Below are 25982 nucleotides of genomic sequence, written 5' to 3' on the forward strand. Positions count from 1 at the left end.
ATCAGCAGCATATATGACGCTATGCTATACAGCAAAAAAAAAAAAATGTTATAAAATACATATATTCTATTTAATATAAAAAAAATTACATAAGATGTTTTTAATAGATCCAATACAATAACTGAAAATGTGATAGTTGAGGATCCCCTGAAAACTATAACCTTTCTGAGATTTGAACCCCCAGACCTGAGAACAGAACTAAATGCTAGATCACTGGTGTCCCAAAATTATATTGTTTCTGTTATAACTTTTTAGGAGGTATTTGGTCATAGTATCATTTGTGGCATGATCGATTTTTTTTATTTGTATTTTTAATTGCATTTAAAAGATGTGAGTGCAGTCTGTGTTAATCAACAGGTACAAAGAAAACAAGTTCTTGTCTTTGATTTAATTAGTTTAAGTAAGTACATACCATACAGTATTTACAGTACTGCCAAGTTCATTCTTATATTGGAGAGATAAACACTCGTGCTACTGTTCAACCAACAAGATATGAGATAATTTACAATAAAGTCTACTGAAGCTTGTGTATTTAAAATAAAATAAAATAGTGAGGCAGGGGGGCTGACCTGTGGAAAGTACATGATTAAACTCTTACTAAAAGTAAAACAGTACAGCACATATGTCTTTCTATTTATTTATTTCTTATTATTAGTTTATTATTGCATCATCGTCGACGAACGATCAGCTCCAGGCAAGAATACGTAACACCGTACATGCTCAACTAGGGGGAGTGGAAGCTAGAAGGACTTGGGGTGTTGCTGATTGAGAGGGTTAAGATGATTCACGTGCTCATTGGTCGAGAAAAATGGAATCAGATGACGTAGAAGTTCCGGCTTCATGAGTCCTTAGAGGAGGTAACTGTCGGTCATTCTGAATGGAGAGACGCGAGTCACGACCAGCCGGGTCCACGCTGTTCAAGGTAAGAATGGAGCCAAGCCTGTCAATTAAGCTCGCTATCGCTATAATCTTATTATTACTGACTTTATCCGTTTGTAAACTAAAATGGCGGTTAATTTGAGAGAGAAGCGTAGAACGGGTTTAACTGTTCCCAGTCCGCGTTGTTTGGCGGGCATCAACGGTTGCTCAAAGCCGAGCTGGCACACTTGCACGAGCGGAGGCTTTTGTCCTCTCTGCTTCCTTTTCTTTGACAAGTAAATACAAAGCTAATAGAGTCGGTTTGTTGTTCACGTTATGCCACAAATACGGTTGGGGTGGCTCTGTTTGTTTGTTTTTATGTGGCGCAAGTGAACGGGAAATGTGGTAATAAAGTCACACAAAGATAACCTGGCATCCTTGGTGTCAAAACTACATTAGAATTCAGTGATTCGCCTCATAGACATGAGTCAGCCAAATGTTCCACAACGTACGTCACGTTACGCACTCCGAGGAAGACGTTCTCATTTCATGCCTTTTATGCCTTTTTTCTTTTTTTTTTAACTTATGATCATAGTCCATATGCGATATAAGTGGACGTACGTATACGTTTACATTAGGCTCCCACGCGACACCTGTGACTAATTTTTATTAGCAACTTGTCGCATAAAAAAAATGTTTTGTAATTAATGTTACAAGTTTATTAGTTAGAGGTCAATGAGGAGGAGGAGAGCTTAACCTTGACATGGTGCCTCGAAAGATCATAAAGATGTGCATCTGACTGATCACTGAAACTTTTTAATTGGGCTTTTTCAAGGCTGACGTGTCCTGATGCCACTGAATGTTTGCCATTGTGGCTTTTAGCTCTTTCGTTCAAACTTTGACATCACTTGACTATGTCTAATGAATGGACAGTGAAGACAAACAGTATCAGCACCCAAATTAGATTTATATTTTGATGAACACTGAACAGTAATTTCAAGTTATTCAGACTATCTAATTAACACACAGAGTAAGTTTAACTTTAGATTATACCAGAAGTTTTCTGGATTCTTTAGAAGATTAAAAAAAAAAATGTTTCTTCCAAATTCATAAGAGATCATTTTTATATATATAAAGAATAAATGGAAAAAACTTCATTACTATTTCTAACGGAACTTTTTGCACTTTTGTTTTGATTACAACGTGCACCTTTTGTCATTCTGTCATGATTATTATACTGTATACTTTATGAGAATGTGTTGTATGCCCCCAGTAGTTTAAACATGACATTCTGATTAATATTACATTGAAATATGAATCAAGCAGCTAAATCCATATGTTTTTATTCATCTCAACTCAATTTGCTGTTGAGTGAAAAATGCATCAAAGTTGCTCAGGGCTCAGGTACTGACCAGTCATGGATTGAATTCTGAATTTGGTCATGCGACGTTCGCAAGCTGAGCCGTAATTGGCCGTCCCCGGAGCCATGAGCAACTGTGATGTCATTTTCAGTCGACCAACGGCAAGTGGGAAAATAGCCACCCCGTGAGATGGATAAAAACAGGGGGATTTTGCTACTTACGTTCTTATATTATAATTTATATTCCACAATCTCAGTGTTTAATCAGAATGTTAATACTCGTGGAATTTCTTGGGGGTTGACGTCCCCTTTAAAAAGTCTAAAAGTGCATTGAATCCATGATTGTGAATAGTCTCAAATCTCAAAATAAATCAACAAAATGGCGATGTAGTTCTAGTCGGGCCTCTTAAGCGCAAAGGTCCATCAATTTTTCTACTGTAGCAACATGGGAAGTTGAATCCAATTTCAAAATGGAATTAAAAAGTGAATTTTATTTCAATTTGGTTTATTCCAAATGTGCTGCTCTCTTATTTTCTCATTTGCATACTATAACATTATGACTACCGGTTTTATGGTTCCACAACAGAACCTTGACGCTTGAACACATTCAACACAACTCATTCAAGTATAATTCACCGTTGATATGCAAAGTGTAAGGTATTCACGCCAACAAACAACAATCGTTGAAAAAAAAAAATGCAAACCCCTAAGCACAATGCAAACACTCGCTAGCTTTTGATGACTTGTACGTTGACAACGAAGGCTTATTATTACTAGCTAATTCTTTTAAAAACAAAGCAAGACACATGCCTCCTCAGGCTGTATGCGTTGATCAAAAGTCTTGGATGGCTTATGCAATACTGTACAAAAGTGTGCATCATGCCTGATGGCGGTTGGGCGGCTCTTTTGGAACTGCACCAGAATGACTAGTAAATAAATATTACTTGCTTCCTATGGCCTGTTACTGCTTTTCAAGTAAATCCACATGATGTGGTGGACGTTAACTGCATTTATGAAGCATAAAGGAAGTACAACTTGTACCTAAACTTAATTCAAAGTATAAAAGTTCTGCATTCAAGTTCCCGTGTCGTGAAAGGGCATTTAGACTCGTGTTGATTAGCTCATTCACTGCCAGCTCGGTTAAAATAGATTTCTGACGTCTATAGCCGTCAATGGCACTGAATGAGTTAGGTGTAGAATGCAACTGCACGTTTTTGTCTACATGCTTTGTGACAAGCTGTCCTTGTTTTATTTCAGTTCAGTTTTTCTGGCATCTGAGGGACAGTTTGGACATCAAGCCATTTCCGGGCTTCTAAGACACCTAGTTCATCCCTCCAGTTTTTAAGAGCAGCTCCCCATTCGAAGCAGGGACCATCGCTGCCATTCTGACCTCCCACCCATCCCCCACATACTCCTCCTGTAACGAACGGTATGGGTTTACAGTCCGATACTATCCAATCCGTCCTCCTTTTTCCAGTCCACCTCGTGGTGTGGCTCTACTCTGTCCTCTCCTTCCTACCATGGTACTACATGACTGGTGCTGGCCAGAAGACCACCATGTCCAAGCGGGTTAAGGCCCGCTCCACTTCAGGCTGTCCGGAGGGACCTTACCGCTCAGTGGACCACTTCGACGCGCTGGCCAAGGAAGACCTGCCTGGCAAGGACACTCTGGATAAGTTGTTTGCGTTCTCTGTGGAGCGCTTTGGAGAGTTGCCGTGTCTTGGCACCAGGGAGGTGCTGAGTGAAGAAAACGAGATACAGCCCAACGGGAAAGTTTTTAAAAAAGTTTGTGCCGAACGTCATCTATTTTTTTCATTTTGTGTATTTGACGACTAATGGCTCCGGTTTTGCATCTCAACTCATGCTAGCTGATCCTCGGTGATTATAAATGGCTCTCCTACAATCAAATCGACTCCCTCGTCAGTCAGTTCGGAAGTGGATTGGCAGCTCTCGGCCAGCGACCCAAAAGCACCATTGCAATCTTCTGTGAGACCAGAGCGGAATGGATGATAACTGCCCAAACCTGCTTTCGGCATAATTTCCCATGTGCGTATTATTTACGATGACTCTCCAGTGAAATTATGTAGAAAACACAGCCTACATCGATCTGTTTTGTTTGTTTTTTTTTTCCTCAACAGTGGTGACATTCTATGCAACTTTGGGAGAGGAGGCAATTGCGTTTGGACTGAATGAAACTGGAGTTTCACATCTTGTTACCAGCGTGGAACTGCTCGAGACTAAACTAAAAGTGAGTTTATCCCAGATTTGCCGTTTTCTTTGAAACATCCAATTATTCAAGTGACTTTTGGACCACACAAAATGTATTAAATTGGTTATTTTAAAATTAAAAAGGCGCAAATGCATAACATTTAAACAACTCAAAATTAGTATTAATATTTTTATTTTACGATTATGCTGATTTTTGTAATTGTGGAGTGTAATAATTGTAATTGACTATCGATTAATTGCACAGCCCTATTGTATGTATTGTATGTCGAGTTCTGCAAACTAAGCATTAGACTTTGAGCGCCTACACCAACCCGGTTCGACTACAGCAAGTGCAGAAGTTAACGTCTCATAAAATTTGCAAGAGCATTACGCCAGGTGCGTGGATTGTACCGGTAGTTCCTCCACAAAAAGGAATCATGTAAATGTCAGGCTGTTAAATGTCAACACTGACTGACTGTCGTTGAACTCAAGCAGGCGTTTGTGCAAATAATGTCGATGCCATCATAAACAATAACCACAACTTGAGATATTGTTCAAAGCTAATCAAATAAGAAAATATATACCCATCCTCTGATGGCTTATTTTCATGCAAGCCGTTTCTTGTTTCGCTAGTTCTGGTTAGTGGCCGCATTTTTCACAGTTCGAATGTGTACTTTCTTGGAGATTCAGTTTCCAGTACACAAAAGCCATAAAATCGAGTTCATAGAGAACCTGCGGTCACTTATATGAAATCAACAGATTCAGAGCAAACAACTTGTCTGAAAGTGTTTTTGACATCCCTTTTGTGCTCTTTGTGCAGAATGTGCTTCCAAATATCCCGAAACTGAAGCATATAATCTACGTGGACCAGAAGAAAGTGACCACAGAGGGCTACCCAGCAGGACTCTCCATCCACAGCATGCAAGAAGTGCAAAATCTGGGTGCACTGCCTGAAAATAGTGCGTTTTCTTTCACACCTTCAGCATTCATACCTAGTTTCAGGTGTTTTTTTTTTTTTTTTTCTTTTTCCCTTCCTCCCTCAGCCACTTCAAATTAATTTTACAGTTATCCAGAAATGTGCTTTGGGGCATGTTAGTGCTTCTCAAAGGCTCCAGTTTGTTTTTGGTTGTTCCGTGTTTAGAGTTGAAACAAAAGCGCTTGGGATTCATTCCAAGAGGTCGATTTTGGTCTCACTTTCCTCAGTACGCTGGATGCACTTTTATACAAATTGTCCATTCCTTAAATATAATTTTTGTTTTTAACGTCTATGTCTGTATGTATTGACAAATTTTGTTTTAGCAAGCTTTAGGCAATTTGTGTTTTTCAAGGTATAACTGCCTAAGGAACTTGTAGGGTTTGTGCAGACAAACAATTATTATTGCAATATAATTGCAATCATCGTAAAAGGATATGTGTGTATGTTTCCCAGCGGTAAAGGAACTTGTGAAGCCGCAGCCGTCTGACTTGGCCGTGGTCATGTACACCAGCGGCTCCACTGGCCGGCCCAAAGGAGTCATGATTGTCCACAGTAATTTGATTGCAGGAATGACAGGCCAATGCGAACGCATCCCAGGACTCGGGTATGTTGACATATTTAGAAAACACATATAGTCTAAACTTGAGATGCGAAGGCGTAGGTGTGACATTTTGAATCCCAAACTGGTTTCACCTCCAGGAAGTGTGTAAATGGTAACACGGAGGGTGTGTGTGATTAAAAGTACGGTACCGGTATATTATAGACTGGGGTAATAATGACAAATTAATTTTGTTTTTAATTTGGTGCTGGGTTTTTTTTCTCTGTTGGACAAAATAAATAAATAAAAAAAAGGTTAGATGGAATTCCAACTTTATGAAGTGTGAAAAAAGCTGATTCAGTTGCTTAGCAGCAGGCATCGGTTTCAGGCTGAAAGTTGGACCAGAAAGCATAACGAGCAGGTGTGCTGCGAGATTGTGGCTAACAACTGCCCCGAAAATCCATGAGCTGCGTTGCCAGTGAAAAAAAAATGGATCACCCAAAAGCAAGGCGGAAGGAAGCCCCTTACATTTTTTTTTTAAATCAAAATTGGCAGAGTTGCAAAACAGACAAAATCAGCTGCTGTTCCATTCATTCATTCATTGGGGCTTTAAAAAATGTACTGCATATTTTCTCAGTCACACATTTGCAACAAGATTTGCTCACAAGTGCTACAATACAGTATGAGAGTAGACTGTGAAGCAAAATGTTGTACACGAAGACATGGGCTACATGTGGCTCTTCCTCATGTTCTGACCTACTGACTCTTGTTAGTCTTTCTAATGTGGGTTTCACTGGTGCGCTCATTGGACCCAATTTTACAGTTGCTTAAATAAAATTGCAATGCAGCAGTTTTGCCAAGTTGCCACATTACAGAAGACACAATGAGACATCACTCTGTGGAAATAGTAAATCTTTCATCACATATTTCACAAACGCATTTTCCGTCAACAAATGACTCGCTCAGTATTTCCCAACTCGGTGGACATGCCTACAATCGTGCCTGGCTAATATAGCAATAACTCAAAAGAGAAATTTTGCAAGAAAAAAGGGAAATCAAGAGTACTTAGTTCATTTCATATATCGATCAGCTGTGCTTGAAAACTTTGCAACTATAACACAAGAGGTCGTGCAGGCTCTCACCTTCTCTCGTCACCATACAGCCCGAAGGATATTTACATCGGTTACCTGCCTCTGGCTCACGTGCTGGAGATGACTGCGGAGATCAGCTGCGTCACATATGGATGTCCGATAGGCTACTCTTCCCCCCACACGCTGTCTGATCAGGTACATTCAGTCATTTGGTGCGCTACTCGTGTTGACCCGAATCCTCGTATGCATAATGGGTGTGATCATGTGTTTCTCGTAGTCGTCAAAAATAAAGCGAGGAAGCAAGGGAGACACTTCCATGCTGAAACCAACACTGATGGCAGCTGTGCCGGTAAGAATCCCGTTGATGATTTTTTTTGTCTCGTCACCTGTGTGGACCTCATCCTGGTTTGTTTTGCCCCACCAAATAGGAAATTTTGGATCGCATAAACAAGAATGTGATGAGCAAAGTGCAGGAGATGGGCTATGTTCAGAAGATGATGTTCAACATGGGCTACCAATACAAACTGAAGCAGATCAAGAGAGGCTACGACGCACCGCTCTGCAATGCGTAAGGACTTTTTTTTTTTTTTTTTTTTCTCTCATCACAACAAGTGTTCTCATGTTGCTACTCGTAAAGTAAAAAGTGGAGCAGCAGGTTGAACGTCTTCAAATTCTAAGGCGTGACACATGCATGTCCTCGTGCAGCCTTTTGTTTACCAAAGTGAAGAAGCTGCTGGGCGGGCGAGTGCGGTTGATGCTGTCGGGAGGCGCTCCTTTGTCCCCAGCGACGCAGAGGTTCATGAACGTGTGCTTCTGCTGCCCCGTGGGCCAAGGCTACGGCCTCACGGAAACGTGTGGAGCGGGCACCATCACCGAGGGTAGGGCCATGTCAACACACAAGCACCGACCACAGTATTTGTCTATCGACGTTCTGGCCAGTCGGCACAGACAAAGTTATGATAAAACGAATGCGTACAATACTTGTGCGTTCATTTTGTCAATATAATGACTGATTTATTATTGTCAAGCTTTTCAAAAGGTGAAGCACAATGGCGCAAATGTCCATAATGTTAGCATGTCACTGGTGCCATTTTATTTTATTTTTCTGATTATAACCACTATAAATTGTTGTTATTGTTGAATAAGTGGATTCAAAGCACTGCCCTTTTTTCAGTAGTGCTCCACAGGTTGCCAATTTATTTAATGTGCAATCTCTATGGCTGGTGTATTTAAGAGTGAGAATCAGACGACAAGAATACTTTATATAACTGGTGTACGTTGTCACTTTTGTGATTATTACAATTACGTGTAAAAGAAGCTGACCATGAAATCATTCTTTCATTCCAAATGCTCAAACATTCTAAACACTAAGTAATGGGTTTCAGGTGAGAATTTTGATCAATAGGAGATCTTATTAATATAAATGGAAGGATACAAACTTGTATTTGTTATCCCTGCACTTCCTGCACATGGAGGAAGAATGATAAGCGTGAGGGGTCGGCACAGAACTACGTGAGTAGATTTAGTTCATGGTCTGTAGGTACTTGGTAACGCACTCAGCAAATGAAAAAAATGCATCCTGGGAACAATATTATTATGCAAAACAGTCGATCTAACACGGCCACAACTCATAAGAACGAAGTGTTCCCACGTCCCATTTGCGTTTGTTTTTCTTTTTGTTTTTTTTTAACAATATTTTTACAGTTGGGCCCCACAATTTAGAGATTTAGTGTTTAATAATCTGTGTAAAAATTGAAGAATGTTTTTTTTTTTTTTTTCCCCAAAATATATTTTATTGAATGGAAACATGAAACAGGGAAATGTTGCACTTTTTTAAATAAGGAAAGAAAAATACAACAAAAACAATTACGTTTTATTTATTTATTTATTTTTGTCCTCTCATCCAGTTACTGACAGCAGCACCGGCCGTGTCGGAGCGCCACTTATTTGCTGCGAGTTCAGACTGCGGGACTGGGCTGAAGGTATGTCTGGTTGGCAAACTTGTTGCCTCTTGTTTCAAATTCCAGTTTAAAAAAACAACAACTGACAATTGCTATTCTTGATTGTACGTCTTCATTTGCTACTTTAATCAGGCGGTTACACCAGCAAAGATAAGCCTAACCCCAGAGGCGAGGTCCTGATTGGCGGTCCAAACGTGACCATGGGTTACTTCAAGTACGAGAGTAAAGATGAGGACTTTTTTGTGGACGAGGGCGGTCAGAGATGGTTTTGCACTGGGGATGTTGGCGAAGTTCACCCGGATGGTTGTCTGCAAATCGTAGGTGCGTGTCATCACAAAAAATGGCCGGCAGCTTAGTTCTGATTGGTTGGCTCGGGTTGACATTTTGTTTTTGCTCAGACCGTAAGAAAGACCTGGTGAAACTGCAGGCAGGGGAGTACGTGTCTCTCGGTAAGGTGGAGTCTGCCCTGAAAAACAGCTCCCTCATAGACAACATCTGTGTTTATGCCAACAGGTGAGTCACATGATGAAACAAGACTAATTCTTGCAAATGTGTCAACAAGGGGCATGACGATTGGCACATGGTCCATTTCAAGGCCAAAATGTTACATTTTGTTGCACAGGAAAGTACGACTGCGTATTAGGGCCACGTATAAATATTTTTTTTTCAAGGGTGTGGGCAACATACAGAGAAAAGAAATGTGCAAATTTGCGACTATAATAAAGTGGCAATTTTTCAAGAAAACTCAAACTTATGAGAAATACCCTAATTAACTTGCTTGATACTCAGGGGTCCACAACCCTGAGTATCAAGCATTTAAGTTAATTTGTTAAAATGTATCTTTACTTGTTCGTGTGTTTCCAGAATTATTATATACACATTCATTTATTTTTTTTCGTACACGTATCCAAATTGTCGAATCTGCTGCTGTCCGTCATTGACTTGCATTTCCCTAAAGTATGCTAGCTTCTGATTGGTTGGTGTTAGTCAGCTGACATTGGATCAGGAAGTGTTGGCGCTCTAGCTGCAGCGTATGACGAGTAAAGTTTAAATGAAAAAAATAATCCCCCCCCCATTCCTGCCTTTTCATTTTATAAACAGTGTCCCATTAACCATCAACGAATCCTCACATTATACTATAGCTATGCTACGTGTATTTCTCGTAAGTTTGATTCTCCCACCCTCCTCGCAAAGTGGCAAATACGAGTTGTTGTTGTTTTTCCCCCTCGGAATATTGCCCCCGCCCTCTAAAATAAATAAATAAATAAATGAAGTTAATTTGAAAAAAAATACACGAGGCATTGTAGGAAAGGCATAATCATGGGGGAGAGAGAATTCCTTCTTTCAGTAAGGGCAAATAACCAGAAGGTGGCAGTAGTCTCTAAGTATCATTCAAAAGAGGCGTGCTACAAAACTCGCATGCATTTAAGAAGTCTCTCAATTCCTTAAAAATCTTCAAAACAAAACTAAAAAATCCTTTAATCCAGATAGCAAAGTAACTTTATTGCGTACTGTAGACCAATCAATGATACCTGCACCACATTGCCATTGCTTTGTGTGTCTAGAATTTGGAACTTGATTACATTATATACTTGGTAGAACAAACAATCACAGTAAAAAAATTGTAGTTGGAAACAGGACTGTTTTAACCAGAGGACATTTACATTACGTCATCTTCCAGATGACCACATCCTCTGCTGGCACTTGCGCTTCTGCTTTTTCTCCCATTTCCTACTAATAAATTTTGCACGCAATTCCCCCCCCCCTCCCATTTCAGTGACCGGAACTACGTGATCAGCTTTGTGGTTCCTAACCAGAAGCGTCTGACGGAACTGGCCAAGCAGAGAGGACTGGTCGCACCTTGGGAGGAAATCTGCACACACGCTGACATGGAGAAAGATGTCCTGAAGGAGATCAAGGAGGTTGCTGCTAAAAGTAGGAGATCAGTTTTGTCCTCTTCTCTTGTACTTTTTTTGTGTCATTGATTCCCATAAGGTGTAATCGAAGCCGTCTTCTCATCCTTGCAGTTAAACTCCAGCGCTTTGAAATACCCGTGAAGGTCCATCTGAGCCCGGAGCCGTGGACGCCGGAGATGGGTCTCGTTACAGATGCGTTCAAGCTGAAGCGGAAAGAGCTTAAGAACCACTATCGCCACCACATAGAAAGAATGTACGGGGGCAAATAACCTCACATTCTCTTTACTTCAGCTTGACCACTTTTTTTTTTGTTTTTTTGCCTGTAGTTTTCCTGTGAAGTGTGTGTGGGTTTTTTTGCTGTCTAGTGTTCCAGAGGCACACAAATGAAAATGGGCTTAACAGGGAATTTGTGACTTTTGATCCGCCTGTGTGTTACTGGCGTCTAGAAGCAGAATGGTTTAAGATGACCTGGGGTCGCTACTTGATGGAAGGAACTTTGCCACCCTGAAAAGAAAAAAAAAATCACTCCATATGTTGCTAATACTGTATGATGTTAAGCTCATGGAGTTGTTGATATTGATGCTGTTTTGTAGTTGGAGTACTTGATGTTACTGTGCCTTCAGTCTGCAGCACTCGTCGTCAGCAGAATGGTGTGGCGTTTTCATATGTATGTATGGCCATGTGAGATGTTTACATGTAGCATTAGGTCACCAACACCCCTATCCAGAGATATGCTTGACTTAATTTATTCTGGCTAATTTTGTTCATGCTATTTATGTCAATGCTGAAAAGAAGAAGAAGAAGAAGAAAAAAAAAAAAGACCAAATGTCCAACCATAAATGACTCAGGAACACCAGGAACAGATGTTTTATTTTTTTGGGACACTGCCAAAAGTGGGTTGCTTTGCACTTAGGCCACATGATGAGCATCTTAATTTTGTCCGAAGTTGGTGGCTAAAGAACAATGCCTGGTGGCAGCAGCTACACTTTATTAGACTTTGTAAAAGGGGAAACTGATCAAGTCAGTGTCATGAGTGTTTTATATATATTTTCACTAGCTTGTTTGTATATTGTTACACAAACAACCCACTTCATTCTGATCACAGGCCTTACTGTTCAAGCTTTTCCTGAAAATAAAAACCTTTTCATAATGTGTTGAATTCTTTTTTTTTTTTTAGCCATTATGTAGATTAAAAAAAAAAAAAAAAAAGTTCGGCTGTCGACACTCAGCTATTCCAGTCTTGAAAACGAAAACAGTCACTAGCAATCTTCCACACTGGCTGGTCGGTGTTGGGTGATGCCTGAGCCGTCAGAAGAAAGTTCTGGTTGTAGAAACGCTGCTTGTTCCCTTCAAACTTCACTGTTCCGCCAGTCACCACAAGTAGAGTCATCTGACCTTGCGTTGCTTGATCTGTGAAGACGAAGGTGATATCAGATCTTAACATTTAAATCGACTATTCCCAATTGCTACTGGGCTGATGTTTAGGAACAAACATAAGTGCCAATAAACATTTAGTAATGTCATGTAAACGTACCCTTTTTGCCTCGTCGGATGGGCTACAGATATAAAATACGATATTTGTGGAAGCTCTGCACCAAAGCTATCAAGCTACCCTGTGCACAAATGATGAACTGGAAGTACCCTTTCAAAACAAAAGTGTGTAGCCCAAAACCGGAAGTACCAAGTTTACAATACAATTTTCAGATTTAAATACATGAAATACAAAACGTCAGCCGACTAGAGCTCCGATTATATTTTTTTTAAATGATGTGATTGAACATACTTAGCATATTATTGAAATTAATAGTGCATAGTAATAAATGCATATTGAAAAATCACATTTCTACAGTGTGCGACTTTTTATTTTTTTCCACTAAACAAGTTAAGAAGTAACTGAGCAATTTGTTACATGGAGATATGCTTCAGCTGCCAAGTGTGGATTAATTTGAGTAGGTTAGAGGGATAATAAACTGTTCACATTGTATTGATGTTAGAACCTTTCGGGGGGGACCACTAACCGTGCACTGGTTGGCAGTCAAGTGTATGGACTTGGAACTCGCTAGAAGGCAGTGCCTCAAAGAACTCTCCCAGGGCATCGAGTCCGGACACAGTGTTTCCATTCCACACCAAGGTTGCCTTATCCAAGTACAGTCTGCTGAGGTTCTGAAACACAAGCAGCGAGACATCAGAAAACAGTGAGTACACGCCTCGTAGATCGTAAGATCGAAATGTCCTATGTTGACCCGTAGCCACTCACCCGTCTTTTCTTATCCATACAGTCGTAGTAAATGGTGACGAACTCCTCCGAGTATCTGCATGACTGGTCCGCATGGGTCCTGAAATCCTGCGGGGTGGGAAAAACGGTTTGCAGACGGTTTAACGTGGTATTGTTCCACGTGCACGTGAAATACGAGCAAGAGGCTAACTACATTGTTTGATCTGTCGACTAAAACAGGTTTCAGTTGTAGCTTACCAACGTAGCTGCCATGAGTAAAAATGTCTGCTATGTTCCAGAACGACGCTGGGGAGTTTTTAAGAGGATATAATACAGTCTTGTAAAATGTATTTTCTTCAAATAGCTTGTTTTCAACGATTACTTGATGACGTCATTGATCTTTGTTTTACTTCCTGCAACAGTAGCTTGAACTACCAAAATAAAATAAATAATTATGGGTTACATACAGAGTGGTCGACCAGTGCCCACTATGATTGTTCCAGGCCATTAATATATTACTTTTGTTGATATTTAGTTGCATAAACATCTAAAACATAAATTATTTGATTATCACGCCTTGGAAACAGGTTGAGCGGTCTCCCAATTTGTTTTATTTTGACGAGCGTATTCGGTCTATCCGGAAGTACAAGTCATAATTTCCTGAGTCATTCCCCGTGGTTCAAATCCGGCGGAGTGAGCGTTCATAGACGCATTCTGTTTTTCATCCTTTTCAGAATACATTTAGGTACATTAAGTATATTTGAGAATGGAGGGGTCTGTATCAAATGTCGACGTGTGTAATTTGGCATATTTAGGTCAGTTTGATAAATTAAAAGAGTGCATTTTATCAGATAAAACCCTTGCCTGCAAAACGGACCAGGTAAGAATGCACGACCCAGCAACTTGTTTTGTTGACGTTGTAATGATAACAGCAAAAAAGCAACTGTTTATTTTGCCTATTATGGGTTGGTGTAATTTTGCAACATCCAGACAGTAGAGGGCGCATGTGAGACAGGGAACTGATCAACGAGAGAGAGAGAGAGGAAATGCGCCTGAGCCTTATTCATGTCAGTACGTCTGTGAAGCCAGTTAAAATATCATTTAACTTCTTCCTCAAGCAAACGAAAACACTACATGGTGACAGAAGATGGTCTTCAGGAGAAGCAACGGACGCATGTATTGCAAGCTAACGTTAGCCACTCAGCTAACCAGATTTACGCATTAACTCAGCGGTGAACTTGGTGTTGCTACGATGTGAGTGAGAAAAGAGGCCTAGCGACAACATGGACGGTCTGCACACACCACCCGCCCATCAGCTTACTGGGAATGTGGCTGAAAATTGGAGGAGCTCTAACCAACGCTTCGCTTTGTACCTGTCGGCAATGGGACTCGATGAGGCGAGTGACCAAAAAAGCAAGCGGCAGTGTTTTTTTGCACGTAGTGGGTGAGGAGGATGCACTAGAAGTTCATAATAACTTCACATTTGCTGATGGAGATGGTGTGAATAAGAGCACACACACGAGGGGTAAAAAGGATGCCACCTCTGACATTAGACAGACAAAAAAACAAATAAAAGACTTGTGGTCATTGTGGCACACATCCACCTAAAAAAATATCCGGCAAATGGAAAAAAACATGCAACAACTGTATCAAAAGCAACCATTTTGCTCGATGCTGCAGAAGTCATACTCCAAAACAAGACAACATCCATACGGTAGATGAAGATGACAAAGAGGAATTTTATGTGGATGCTGTGACAGCTGAAGCTGGACGACGCAAGTTCAAAACGATGCACATTCAATGCACCATTTGGCAGATGTAGATTCCGGCGACTTCCATTCGGCATTGCTTCAGCACCTGAGGTGTATCGCAAAACAATACACATGATCTTATGAGCACCTGCGAGGAGTGGACACATCAATGGATGACATCATTGTGTGGGGAAGCACAAAAACAGAACATGACATGTGGATGAGAAATCTTGAGGCAACCAGAAAAGCGAATCTCAAGCTGAATAAATAAAAACGCCAGCTTGGTGCAAAGGGACATCCTGCTTCACGATCCATGACGGATGCAGAGACAAGATATGCACAGATTAGAAAGAAAAAATTGCTCCGCATAGCATATGCTTGTGTGCCAAGTGAAGTTGTTACAGACAATGGATCACAATTTGCTAACATAAAGGTTACGTGTGTCTATATATGTTAAGTTTTAAGGTAATGGCAAACATTATCCCTTTATGTATATTTGTATATTTTTGCTAAGATATAGCAAGGCGTGATAGTTAAATAATGTTCATTAAAAAAAAAAAAAGCAAGATGTAATGATAACAGCAAAAAGCAACTGTTTATTTGCTTATTATTGATTGGTGTAATATTGCAACATCCAGACAGCAGAGGGCGCAAGTGAGACAGGGAACTGATCAACGAGAGCGAGCAAATGCATCTGCGCTGCATTCATGTCATGTGAAGCCAGTTGAAATGTAAATTACCTTCTTCCTCAAGCAAAGGTTTGGTTTATTGAGAACCCACAACGAAAACCACTACAGACGTGATTAACGCTGTCATTTTTACACGTTCCTCTTATTTCAGGATCACAGAACGGCGCTGCACTGGGCTTGTTCGGCTGGCCACACCAACATTGTTTCTTTCCTGCTCGACCTCGGTGTGGAAGTGAACCTGCAAGATGACGTATGGATTATAACACAGTGAAGTTTTACCCGGAAACACCGTTACAATACAAATTATAATATACGGTGGAAGAAGTGGTTATGATCCAAGTGTGTTTGTTTCACGTTAAATAAGTGTTCTGTATTATATATACAAAATGTTGTAAAGGAGAAAACAATAATAATCTACTCCTCCCATAATAGCCCTTATTACAGTCGCCAATGTGGAGTACAAATGTGAAATTGTTTTAATTCCATGTATTCGCTTTGATTTCATGCCTGTACAAACATTTAAATAAGTGTAAAAAACTAAATAGTGGTTATAGAAAGAGAAATATTGAATATGGAAGAAGTCAAAATGAGACCGCTTGTTAATGCAACATATTATTTCCAGGCTGCATGGACGCCTCTTCACATTGCATCATCTGCAGGTAGAGAAGACATCGTCAGAGCACTAATATCCAAAGGTGCTCAGCTAAACTCTGTAAATCAAAATGGATGCACTCCCCTGCATTATGCCGCCTCCAAGGACAGACATGAGGTAAAAAAAACAAAAACAAAACTTTTTAAATGTGATGACTAGTCACCATCCCTCTATTGTACATGTTCAAAAATCCTTATGACAACAAAAGAACATTTAAATCATTAGTCGAACGTTAAGCAACGAACGTTTGCGAACCTTGAACGAACCCTGAAGGGAGCAGACATTTGCTAACTTTGCCAACACTCTCAAAAGTTAACTCCTCAGTGGGATATGGGCTTAAGACAGTTGCCTGAGAGGTAATGAACGCTGACAGGAAAATGATCTAGCTGACACATTGCTGTTAATATAGTTAGGTCAACACCTAAATGGATTAATAGAAGTTTAGCTTTCAGCGGACGTTTGAGAAGTCATACACAAATATGAACTCGATGAAAGCAAAGGCAGTTACTTAATTTTAATTTTTCAGGGACTCGAGTACAAATGGATCATTTGTCCAAATGCTCTGATGAAAAGCCTTTGCAATCCTGGAGCATCACTGTAGATCATTTGCCTTCACTACATCCACCTTCACTTACTACTTTGTGGGTCTTGCTGGTTTCACTGTTGTTTTTAAGTGCATATGCATATAAAACTGTTAATAAGTTACAGTAAGTTTGGTTTGGTTGGCTGTTCTGTTGTGTTTACTGATTCTCTCTAAAACTCAGTTTCTAAAAACAGTAACACTGGATGAATATTGAGATATAACTTGAAGCTAGTTTGTCAGTCTTTAAGGGAACGCATTGAGTAGGCTTCTTTCTCTGTTGTTTCTCTCCTTCTAGATTGCCTTGCTGTTGCTTGAAAATGGAGCCGACCCAAATGCCACGGACAAACTGGATTCCACGCCACTTCATAGAGCGTCCGCCAAGGGCAACTATCGCCTGATCCAGCTGCTTCTCAAGCAGAGTGCCTCGACCAACATCCAGGACTCGCAGGGCAACACAGCACTGTACGTGTGGAACAACTATTTGATATTTAAAATATTCATGTTTGTAACTATTTTGCAATGTTGTTGAACCAGCCACCTGGCGTGTGACGAGGAGCGCGTCGAAGCAGCAAAGTTGTTGGTGGAACACGGAGCCAGCATTTACATCGAAAACAAAGAGGAGAAAACCCCGCTCCAGATGGCCAAGGGTAGTCTGGGCAACGTACTTCGTCGAATTGTTGAAGGATGATGCATTCCCAACCGAAAGGTGCAGTTTCAGCTGCAAACCACGTCATTTTCATCCCCACCATCCAGCGGCTTGTTGTGACTGGCCACCAAACTGGGGACAAGTGGAAGTGTTTGGCTTCCTCATCAGCAGCACAGATGGTAACATATCTGACCAAAAACACTGAAACGCACTGGCCAAAACTGCAGCCCACCTTCTGTGAAGTTTGAATTGTTGCAAATTACTCAATAAAATCAGTCTTGAGCTTGTTTTTTTTTTTTTTTTTTTTTTTTTTATTCAATATAGGCCTATATACTATTGCACATCAATTGCCATCTTGGTCGCAATGATAATTAAAAAATAAAAAATATATATGTTTTTAAGAAATCTGTAGTTCTGTACTTTGAGTAGTTTTTATCTGGACTTTTTTTTTTTTCAAGTTTATTTTTATTGTTACCCGCTTACATTTGAAAACAAGTATCTGTCTTTCTACGCTACTAGTCCGCGGACTCAACATGAAGAAATGCTAAACGTATCAGTTGAGCGGAAATTCCACAGCGCCTTTTTTTTTTTTTTTTTTTTTTTCAGTTCACAATGGCCTCTCCATTCTGTAAGGTAAATTCCATGTTGAATTTGAATCTTTCCATATCCTTCTTTTTAATGCTTGTTATTATCTGGATGTGGATAACACACACACAAATACAGATTCACAAGTATGACAAAATTGGTTTTCTTTTATTGCAGTTAAGGACTATTTCTGTACTTTTAGGTCGTATGTCGGAGTGTGAGACAGACAGGTATTACGTACTTGTAACCACAAATTTGGGCTTCTAGTGTTACGTAAAGGCTTTACTTTACGGTAAAGTTGAGTTTGAAACAAAAACATAACGTGCTTCTGTTAACCGACATGTTCGGTTAAAACAAAAGTCTACAATGTAGCGAGCATTTTTTTGTTTTGCCTCTCTCGATTCTCTTTCTTAGTTCCTTGATGGATCACGTGGGACGCGCAAAACATGTTGCGCACAAGTTAACCTTTCAACGCCTACTTCCTGAAAGGGTCGCGTCATACGATACACCTCCTTTATGTCACTGCTGGGAAGAACTCAACAGTGAAGTTGAAGGTGGATTGAAGCGTGAGGAACCGGACAAATAAAGGTAAAAACTTACATTTTAAACTCTAAGAAACAAAATTAAAAACTAAACGCATGTAGCATAGCGGAGATAGCGAGGCTAGCTACGTGTTTACAGCTAGCACGAAAGCTTTAATGCTACATGACATTTCGTCTTTTCCATTACAAATCTGGTCAGAGTTCTAAAAAAACAACGCCTACGTTTTACATTTACTTGATACGTACAAGTTGCGACCACCGAGCAAATGTTGTGTTTGTGACGTTGGTGAGGAGGAGCAGTTAGTTCCTCAGCCCGCCGGAGAGAGAGCGTGACTGCTAACTCGCTGAAAGCCGCGTGAGTCGCTTCTTGAGAGGTTGTGGTTGGAAATCTTGGTGGCCGCTGCACGGAACGACAACTATGGCGTGACAACGCTCGTGTCTGGAATGGAATAAAACAAGCGAATATCAACGGCAGCCCCGTTCGCGTTTTCAGTAGAATTCGGAGTTCAAAGAGCATACGTTGATTATACAGCTAGGTAGGCGGTTGCTTCAATCAATCCAAAACAAACATAGACGTTCAACTTTTTAGTTGAGCATGTTGTTTGGCGACAACATTGTTTGTCTCCATTATAGCCGTATGTTAAAACACTAAATAATACAGTGCATTTGTACAGCACTCCAAACTTCAGCAACAGTAATGCACAATGTTTTTCTCGCACTTGTACATATAAAACAAAACTATTAATAATATTACTGGTCTGTGTTGACAGGGTTTGTGTTGCTGGGCGGCAGCGTGATACACCCTGTTCTGTTGTATGTACTGAGCCTGTGTAGACAAACTTGCCTCACCAGGTCGTGCCCATCCCACACATATACTCACACGCTTGTCATGTCCTAACACCTTTGTGCAAACTGTGGCTGCATGTGCATTTCTTGGACTGCAGTATGCAGCACGAGGTAGGCAAAGGCCAGTAGCAGATTCTGAGCCGGTCTAAAATGTATTGTTCGATATGTCAGTGTCAATAACATTTTTAATTTTTTTTTTAAATTTAGCACAATCTATTTTCAGATGACAAATAGATTATTTGATACATCGCTGAGCAAAAATGCGGCTGTGAAAAATGGTGACAGCTTAAAGGAACACTTTACTTATTGATCCATTTTTAGCAGCAAAAAGTTGCTACTTTTTCAATAATTAATTTGGTGACGTGATTATTTTTTTATGTACATTTAATAACTTTTAAACCGATGTTAAAATGAATCGAACGCCGGCATGTTTGTTACACGTGACTAAATAACCCGGATGTTTACGTCACTAGTGTGTAAACGCTACACTATGGAAGCACTATGCAACGCAGCCGTGCATCTCGCGTCAAACCCGGAAGGATTAAACCTTATCGCTTCGAGCCAACACGACAAAATAACTCTACCGAAGGAAAGTCTGCCTTGGATGTGAAAGTTGTGGCGCCAGATGGTCTTTTCGGGCACAAAATAAACTTTGACGAACGAGTGAATCAGGCGGGGGGTGAGTGGTGTTCGTGCGGGAGCTGCACATGAATGGACAATCCGCAAATGAATGTGTGCTGTCTGGAAATGAAAAAACTCGAGGATCGGTTCCTTGCGGACAATCTCAACTGCATCCTGGAACATCAGACATTCAACATGGCAATACTAAATAGACATTCTCAGGATAGCTTTGGTTGCGATGAAAGATGTGAAGAAGAAAAGTCTTGGAGGAGCAAATATCCAACAGGTAAAGTGACACACAGTACGAGCAATGCAAAACGTGTGGAACTGACGAAATATTTCAGGAAAAAGAAAAAATAGTAAAATTAAATGTATCGTCGTTACAGCACCCAACCTCCCCTAGCTGTTTTTTTTTTTCTTTTTTTGCGGAGCGTCCCACTGCGGTCAGGCCAGCCGCCACTCGAAAAGACGAAGTCAAGCCAGCCGCCCCAACGATTGTTAATACTGTGCATTACGGTAACGTGCCGACGTGCCCCTGCGTTGGCCACCTTCAAATGAATTATGAAATAAAACAGTCCGTGCAGTATAATAACGAATGCCCCCCCACCCCCGAAACATGCCTACCTTTCGCTTTACATTTGCTTCGCTTCTCCGAGATCTTTCAGTGGCCGTAGGGAGACCTCGATTTGTGCCGGCTGTTGTGAGAGTGAGCTCCGTGTTGCTAGCAGAAGTAGCCGCCAGAGATCCTCCATCGGCTTGATTATTTCCCACGTCTGGTTCTTTAAAGATACTCGGTACTGCGTTGGGCTTTAGTATTAGGCGTGTGGCGTACCCCATCTCAAATTGTAACATATTTTGTATGTAAGTCCTCATGCCTGAAATGTTCGCTGCGCGCACGCCTGCTTGTCCTTCTACTCATGTCGGTTTTTTTTTTTTTTTTTTTTTTTTTTTTTTTTTAGGGGGTCTCGCGGGTTTTTCCTTGCCGACGCCTTGCAAAATTTTGCAATACACAAAGGCATAAGTGACAGTTTGTGTCCTCCCCGTTGTTATGTCTGCGTGAACTACTGTTCGCCAAGCGAGTATACACACTAGTGACGTCACCACTCGGGGGCGTTGCAACACGGAAGTACTTCTATGTTGAAGAAAAGTTAAATAAATCAATATAAGGGTGTATTCTTCAGCTCTTATGCATTTTTCGTAGCTAAACTAACTATTTACTGCCGATCAAGCCATACATGTAAAATTAAAGGAGCCTTCCTTTAATCGTTTAAAAAAAAAAAAAAAATTATTAATGCTAATTTTGAGTTGTTTAAATTTATACATTTGCACCTTTTGTTAAATTATGAAATAACTATTCAATTTTGTTACATCCAAAAGGAACCTGCATAATTAAGGTATAGTGTTTCAAATAATTTTGTCTTCATATTTTTTTTATGTTTAAACATTTGCTTTTTTTGTACCAAAAAATAAAAGATCATCTTAAATCGTGATTTGTTTATTACTAAAATAATTGTGATTAGTACTGGGTCTAAAATATGATCGATATATCGATATTGAATCAAATATTCCTTTTCATAGCCCAATATCGATACTTTTAATATGGCTCTTCCCTCCCCCTCCATAAATTAATGTGCCAAATACCCCCCAAAAGAAGTAAGGTAAGAATTGGACATAAAAACACAAAATGTGGATGCATAATTATGTATCATGGCTGTGTCTCGTTACGTACAGATAAATTTGTTTTTATTTATTTATTAATCGCAGGAACCTTAGAATAAAATCTGCCACATGAATGTAAATATGTGATTTGCCAGACCGTTTTTGCCACTTTAGTTACATCACGCTGCGGCTTTAATTGATTTCAATTATTATTTATGGTTTTGATCAGGTCATGTTCAATAAAACACACGATTATTTCGTGATTAATATTTTCTTCATAATCGAGCAGTCCTATCTCTGACTGTTTTCTAATTTTATTTTATTTTTCTCTTCTTCCAAACATCTCTTCTACTATCTTGGTCTTGGAATAGACCCGCTGCCATCATGTCAGACCTCAGAGAAGATGGCGGACTGGAAAGTGACTGCATGGTTGACTTCTCCCTAATGAACAACCGCCTCCATTCATTCAACGGCTCCAGTCTGGCTGATCAGGTGCCCGCAGAGCGACTCGCCCGGGCCGGATTCTACTACACTGGTCACAGCGATCGCGTCCGCTGTTTCAGCTGCAAGGTGACGGTGGAAAACTGGTGCAGGGGAGACACGCCCGTAGAGAGGCATAAGGAGGTAAGACGGCATGGAAATGGGACACACGCCTTTTATCTGCTTCAACATGTTTGTTCTGAATTTTAGGTTTCCCCACTGTGCAAGTTCCTCCGCTGCACCCATCGCAGCGATTTCCAGCGCAGTTCGCAGTTGACCGGCTCCAGGTACAATGAAGAAGCCGAAGACATGGAATATCGTTTGAGAACAGGAGAGGTGGTCGACGAGTCCACCTACCCAATGGTCCCCCATATGAGGAGGGAGGAGGCCAGACGTCAGACCTTCTCCTCTTGGCCTCCCACTGTTCCCGTCACACCCGGAGATCTGGCTCAAGCCGGCCTTTACTACGTCGGCCAGGGTGATCGGGTTCAGTGCTTTTGCTGCGGTGGCATGCTCGGTGGCTGGGAAGCAGGAGACACGGCCTGGGGTGAACATGGCAAACATTTCCCCTACTGCTTCTTCATCCTTGGCCACGATGTGGGCAACATCCCGTCCGAGGAGAATCGTAGCGGTCCACCTCAAGTAAACATTCCCGTCCCGATGGGAAGTTTCGAAGAGAGGCTGCGCAGCTTTGCAGGGATCCAGCACCCAGTCGATCATGCTCGGCTTGCAAGGGCTGGCTTCTACAGCACAGGTGTGTATCTACCTGACTTCGAGCAGCAATTAACACATGTGCAATGGAGCCTCCTGAATCCAACACAATGCATTATGTTGAATTCCATCTTGTCTCTTGTTCATTTGCTATTCCTTATTAGCATCACCAGGGTTCAAGGAGTGGCTGAACAATTTTGGAAAATAATCTAATTGCACCCAAAAAAACAACAAAAACCTGTTTTTCTTTTTTTCCCTGATCCTTTTTAAATATTTCTCAACAAACAACACAATCAATTAACTAATCATACATGTAATAAACAATCAATTCTATTGTACATGAAAAAAAACACACTTAAAACACTAATATGAATGTTTATCTACTACAATTCCAAGTTTAAACTAAATACTTTGACGTGCAGTCTTGGAAGCATTTAGCATGAAAGACCTGACTTTTGTTCTTAAAGTGATAACACGTGTTACTTTAATTAATAAACTAAATCATTTGACCATCTACGGCCTCCGTAAAACTTTGGAATTTAATATTTGTGGCATTTTAATCATGTTCTTGAAATTTAAGAAGAATTGATGTGCCATAATTGATCGGATTGAATTGAGGTGAACGGAATCAGGAAAAATCGAACTGAACTCTTGTAAATCGTAATCGAATTGAGGAAATTGGAATCGATATCCAGCCCTAATAAGCGTGGACTGCAATTTTTAAACACCGAACTTACTATCATATAAAATAAAAATACATAACGCTGGCATCGGGCCAAAACATCCCCCTGTCCCAAACCGGGAAATCTAATGTTTTTTCACAAATCATCTAAAGTGTTGAAAATGGCTTGCTTTCTTACACGATGCACATGCTAACATGTAGGAAAATTAAAACTTGTCGTGAGGATTCGCAGTTCAAATAACGGCTGGATGGACGATGTGAACTCGAAATTCTCTTGGCTTGTGTGCATGCGTGTAGGGACAGGAGACAAGGTGATGTGCTTCCGTTGTGGTGGAGGACTAAAAGGCTGGCAGCCCGACGAAGACCCCTGGGAAGAGCATGCCAAAAGTTATCCCGGGTAACAATCAAAATGTCAACTTGCATGCGTTTCACGTGCCGTTGATTGCTGTTTGAACTTGGCTTATGTTATGACATTCTAAATTCTCAACTAGATGCAGCTTCCTGTTAGAAGAAAAGGGACAAGAATTTCTCAACGCCATCCAGCTACAAGATCCTCAACAAAACAAAGCAGCTGTAAGAATACAATATATTTTTTTGCCACTCAAATTTGCTCAATGTCATGTTGATAATACAGTAGAAGAAAAACTTAATGGCTTCTTTTTTCACTGGTATAACATTTTTTTTTAAGTGCTATTAAAATACACCCTATACAGTTACTAATTGTTTTCAAGGTGATAGTTGGGCCATGAAATGTATTATTTCTATTTTTGTCGTTTCAAAAAATGTGAATCAATATGAGGTCAGTCCCGCCGTTTGTTTGAACCCACCCATTTTTAAAGTGAGCAATAGTATTGGAACAGACATTAACTTAAAGTGATTAACATGACTGTGCTGGGTTTTTTTTTTGGTCAAAATTAAAGGAAATATATTTGTTTAAAAATATCTTTTAGTGATTATTATTTTTTTTTTTTATTTGTCAAAATGTACTACTGGTATCGGCAGTTGGTATCGGTGAGTACTGAGGGTCTGAGTATCGGTATCGGTCTGAAAAAAAGTGGTATTGAACATCCCTAGTAAAAAAAAAGTTGACTACTTTGCGCATTTCACCAATTGCAGGTATTTTTGCAACGTAACGCCAGCGATAACGAGGGAACACTGTATTGGAAAGCTATAATACATAAATATATGCAGTATAGTCAGAAGTTTTTTTTATTTTTAATTTTTTTAATTTTAATTTTTTTAATTTTCTAACTGCACATGTTTATTTTCAGACCTCAAGTCATCAGAATGGATTCACGCCATACAGAAATGGTAAATATATTTGTGCATTATCCATCTTTCCATGATCAATCTTCTATACCTCTTATTTAGTTTAGTGGGGGTCATGGGATGTTATTTTGAACCTCTCCCCTTAGGTGTATGCATATACCACTAACTAACAAAATGTCAGAAGATGGTCAAATAATGTATGTTGTTGTGCTCACTCATGTTCTGAAAATGAGTAAAGATTGTGTCATCTTTGTGTTTTCTTTGGTCTTTCAGATGACGACCCAATGGAAACACTCCGGAAACTGCAGAGGGAAAAACAGTGCAAAGTGTGCATGGACAGAGACACGTGCGTCGTCTTCATCCCGTGCGGTCACCTGGCCACCTGCGAGGAATGTTCACAGACGCTTAGCAAATGTCCAATTTGTTGCGGGGCCATTACACAGAAGGTCAAGACCTACATAGCTTAAAAAAAAAAAAAGAAGACTTTTGCCAATCAAACTTTCTGTGCTGCTGTCTCATAATCCCTGATTTTGTATTTTCTGTAAATAGCCTGTAATATTGCAAAGGACTGTACGACGACAGAGTGGCTATTGAAAAGCTAATCAAAAGTATATTATAAATCTCTTTTTAATAGATGAATAGTTAAGAAACACTAAATTATTTTATCCCATTTTTCCATTCCAGAGGTGCCTTTTGATTGTATTGTTTGTTTTTGTTTTGATGTGCTTAGAACAGTTCAAATGACTTGTAGTGATATACTGTATTTGATTTCACGCTCCTTTGCTTTCATGTTAATAAAATAGACATTTTTAGAGTTATTTACTTGTTCTCGTGTTTAAACAGATGATGATGTAAGTGATTAAATCCATAAAATCTATATCCAAATATCGATGAGATGTGAAAAGTTTGAGTAATAAAATGCACAAATTGGTCATAATGAAACTACCGAAACAATTGTCACAACCGAAACCTTTCCATATGTTTCGGTAGTGATGTTTTATGATAGTTGCTAGCAATGCGCAACAATGCTAGGTGCAATCTTGACTACCAAACACAGTTTTGAACATATGTGTAGATATAGAAAACAACATTAAGCATTAAAATAAAAAAAAACTGTTCATTTAATTGCAGTAATTATGTGTT

At 40.1% G+C, this 25982-nt stretch overlaps 4 protein-coding genes across 12 annotated transcripts; 3 read left to right on the forward strand and 1 right to left on the reverse strand.

Moving 5' to 3' along the window:
- The first annotated feature begins 757 nt into the window (after positions 1–757).
- On the forward strand, positions 758–12058 carry acsl4a (acyl-CoA synthetase long chain family member 4a). 4 transcript variants are annotated; one of them, XM_077533071.1, is made up of 16 exons: positions 758–922; positions 3476–3647; positions 3696–4003; positions 4087–4264; positions 4357–4466; positions 5247–5385; positions 5856–6006; positions 7103–7226; positions 7309–7380; positions 7460–7599; positions 7737–7909; positions 8939–9013; positions 9125–9313; positions 9391–9505; positions 10770–10927; positions 11020–12058. In XM_077533071.1, the coding sequence occupies exons 3-16, from the start codon at positions 3749–3751 to the stop codon at positions 11175–11177; spliced, it is 2037 nt and encodes a 678-aa protein (XP_077389197.1). In that variant the 5' UTR covers positions 758–922; positions 3476–3647; positions 3696–3748; the 3' UTR covers positions 11178–12058. The 4 variants fall into 4 exon arrangements, with proteins under 4 accessions (XP_077389197.1, XP_077389198.1, XP_077389199.1 ...); XM_077533072.1 differs by having other exon boundaries at positions 3767–4003; XM_077533073.1 differs by having other exon boundaries at positions 3770–4003.
- nxt2 (nuclear transport factor 2-like export factor 2) lies at positions 11760–13541 on the reverse strand. The gene is made up of 4 exons (XM_077533081.1): positions 13382–13541; positions 13166–13252; positions 12927–13071; positions 11760–12318 (listed from the first exon to the last, which is right to left on the reverse strand). Exons 1-4 carry the CDS (start codon positions 13394–13396, stop codon positions 12134–12136), a joined length of 432 nt encoding a protein of 143 aa, XP_077389207.1. The 5' UTR covers positions 13397–13541; the 3' UTR covers positions 11760–12133.
- psmd10 (proteasome 26S subunit, non-ATPase 10) lies at positions 13323–17731 on the forward strand. Of its 4 annotated transcripts, none has more exons than XM_077533078.1 (5): positions 13323–14003; positions 15715–15813; positions 16186–16332; positions 17094–17260; positions 17333–17731. In XM_077533078.1, exons 1-5 carry the CDS (start codon positions 13890–13892, stop codon positions 17484–17486), a joined length of 681 nt encoding a protein of 226 aa, XP_077389204.1. In that variant the 5' UTR covers positions 13323–13889; the 3' UTR covers positions 17487–17731. The 4 variants fall into 4 exon arrangements, with proteins under 4 accessions (XP_077389204.1, XP_077389203.1, XP_077389205.1 ...); XM_077533077.1 differs by lacking the exon at positions 13323–14003 and adding an exon at positions 14029–15307; XM_077533079.1 differs by lacking the exon at positions 13323–14003 and adding an exon at positions 14029–14520.
- A 724-nt stretch (positions 17732–18455) lies between these two features.
- Positions 18456–25657, forward strand: xiap (X-linked inhibitor of apoptosis). Of its 3 annotated transcripts, none has more exons than XM_077533075.1 (7): positions 18456–18617; positions 22069–22321; positions 22388–22931; positions 23868–23967; positions 24062–24143; positions 24842–24881; positions 25113–25657. In XM_077533075.1, exons 2-7 carry the CDS (start codon positions 22082–22084, stop codon positions 25304–25306), a joined length of 1200 nt encoding a protein of 399 aa, XP_077389201.1. In that variant the 5' UTR covers positions 18456–18617; positions 22069–22081; the 3' UTR covers positions 25307–25657. The 3 variants fall into 3 exon arrangements, with proteins under 3 accessions (XP_077389201.1, XP_077389202.1, XP_077389200.1); XM_077533076.1 differs by lacking the exon at positions 18456–18617 and adding an exon at positions 18684–18926; XM_077533074.1 differs by lacking the exon at positions 18456–18617 and adding an exon at positions 19142–19528.
- The last annotated feature ends 325 nt before the right edge of the window (positions 25658–25982 follow it).

Source organism: Festucalex cinctus, chromosome 9 (genome assembly GCF_051991245.1).
Source record: "Festucalex cinctus isolate MCC-2025b chromosome 9, RoL_Fcin_1.0, whole genome shotgun sequence".
Lineage (NCBI taxonomy): Eukaryota > Metazoa > Chordata > Actinopteri > Syngnathiformes > Syngnathidae > Festucalex > Festucalex cinctus.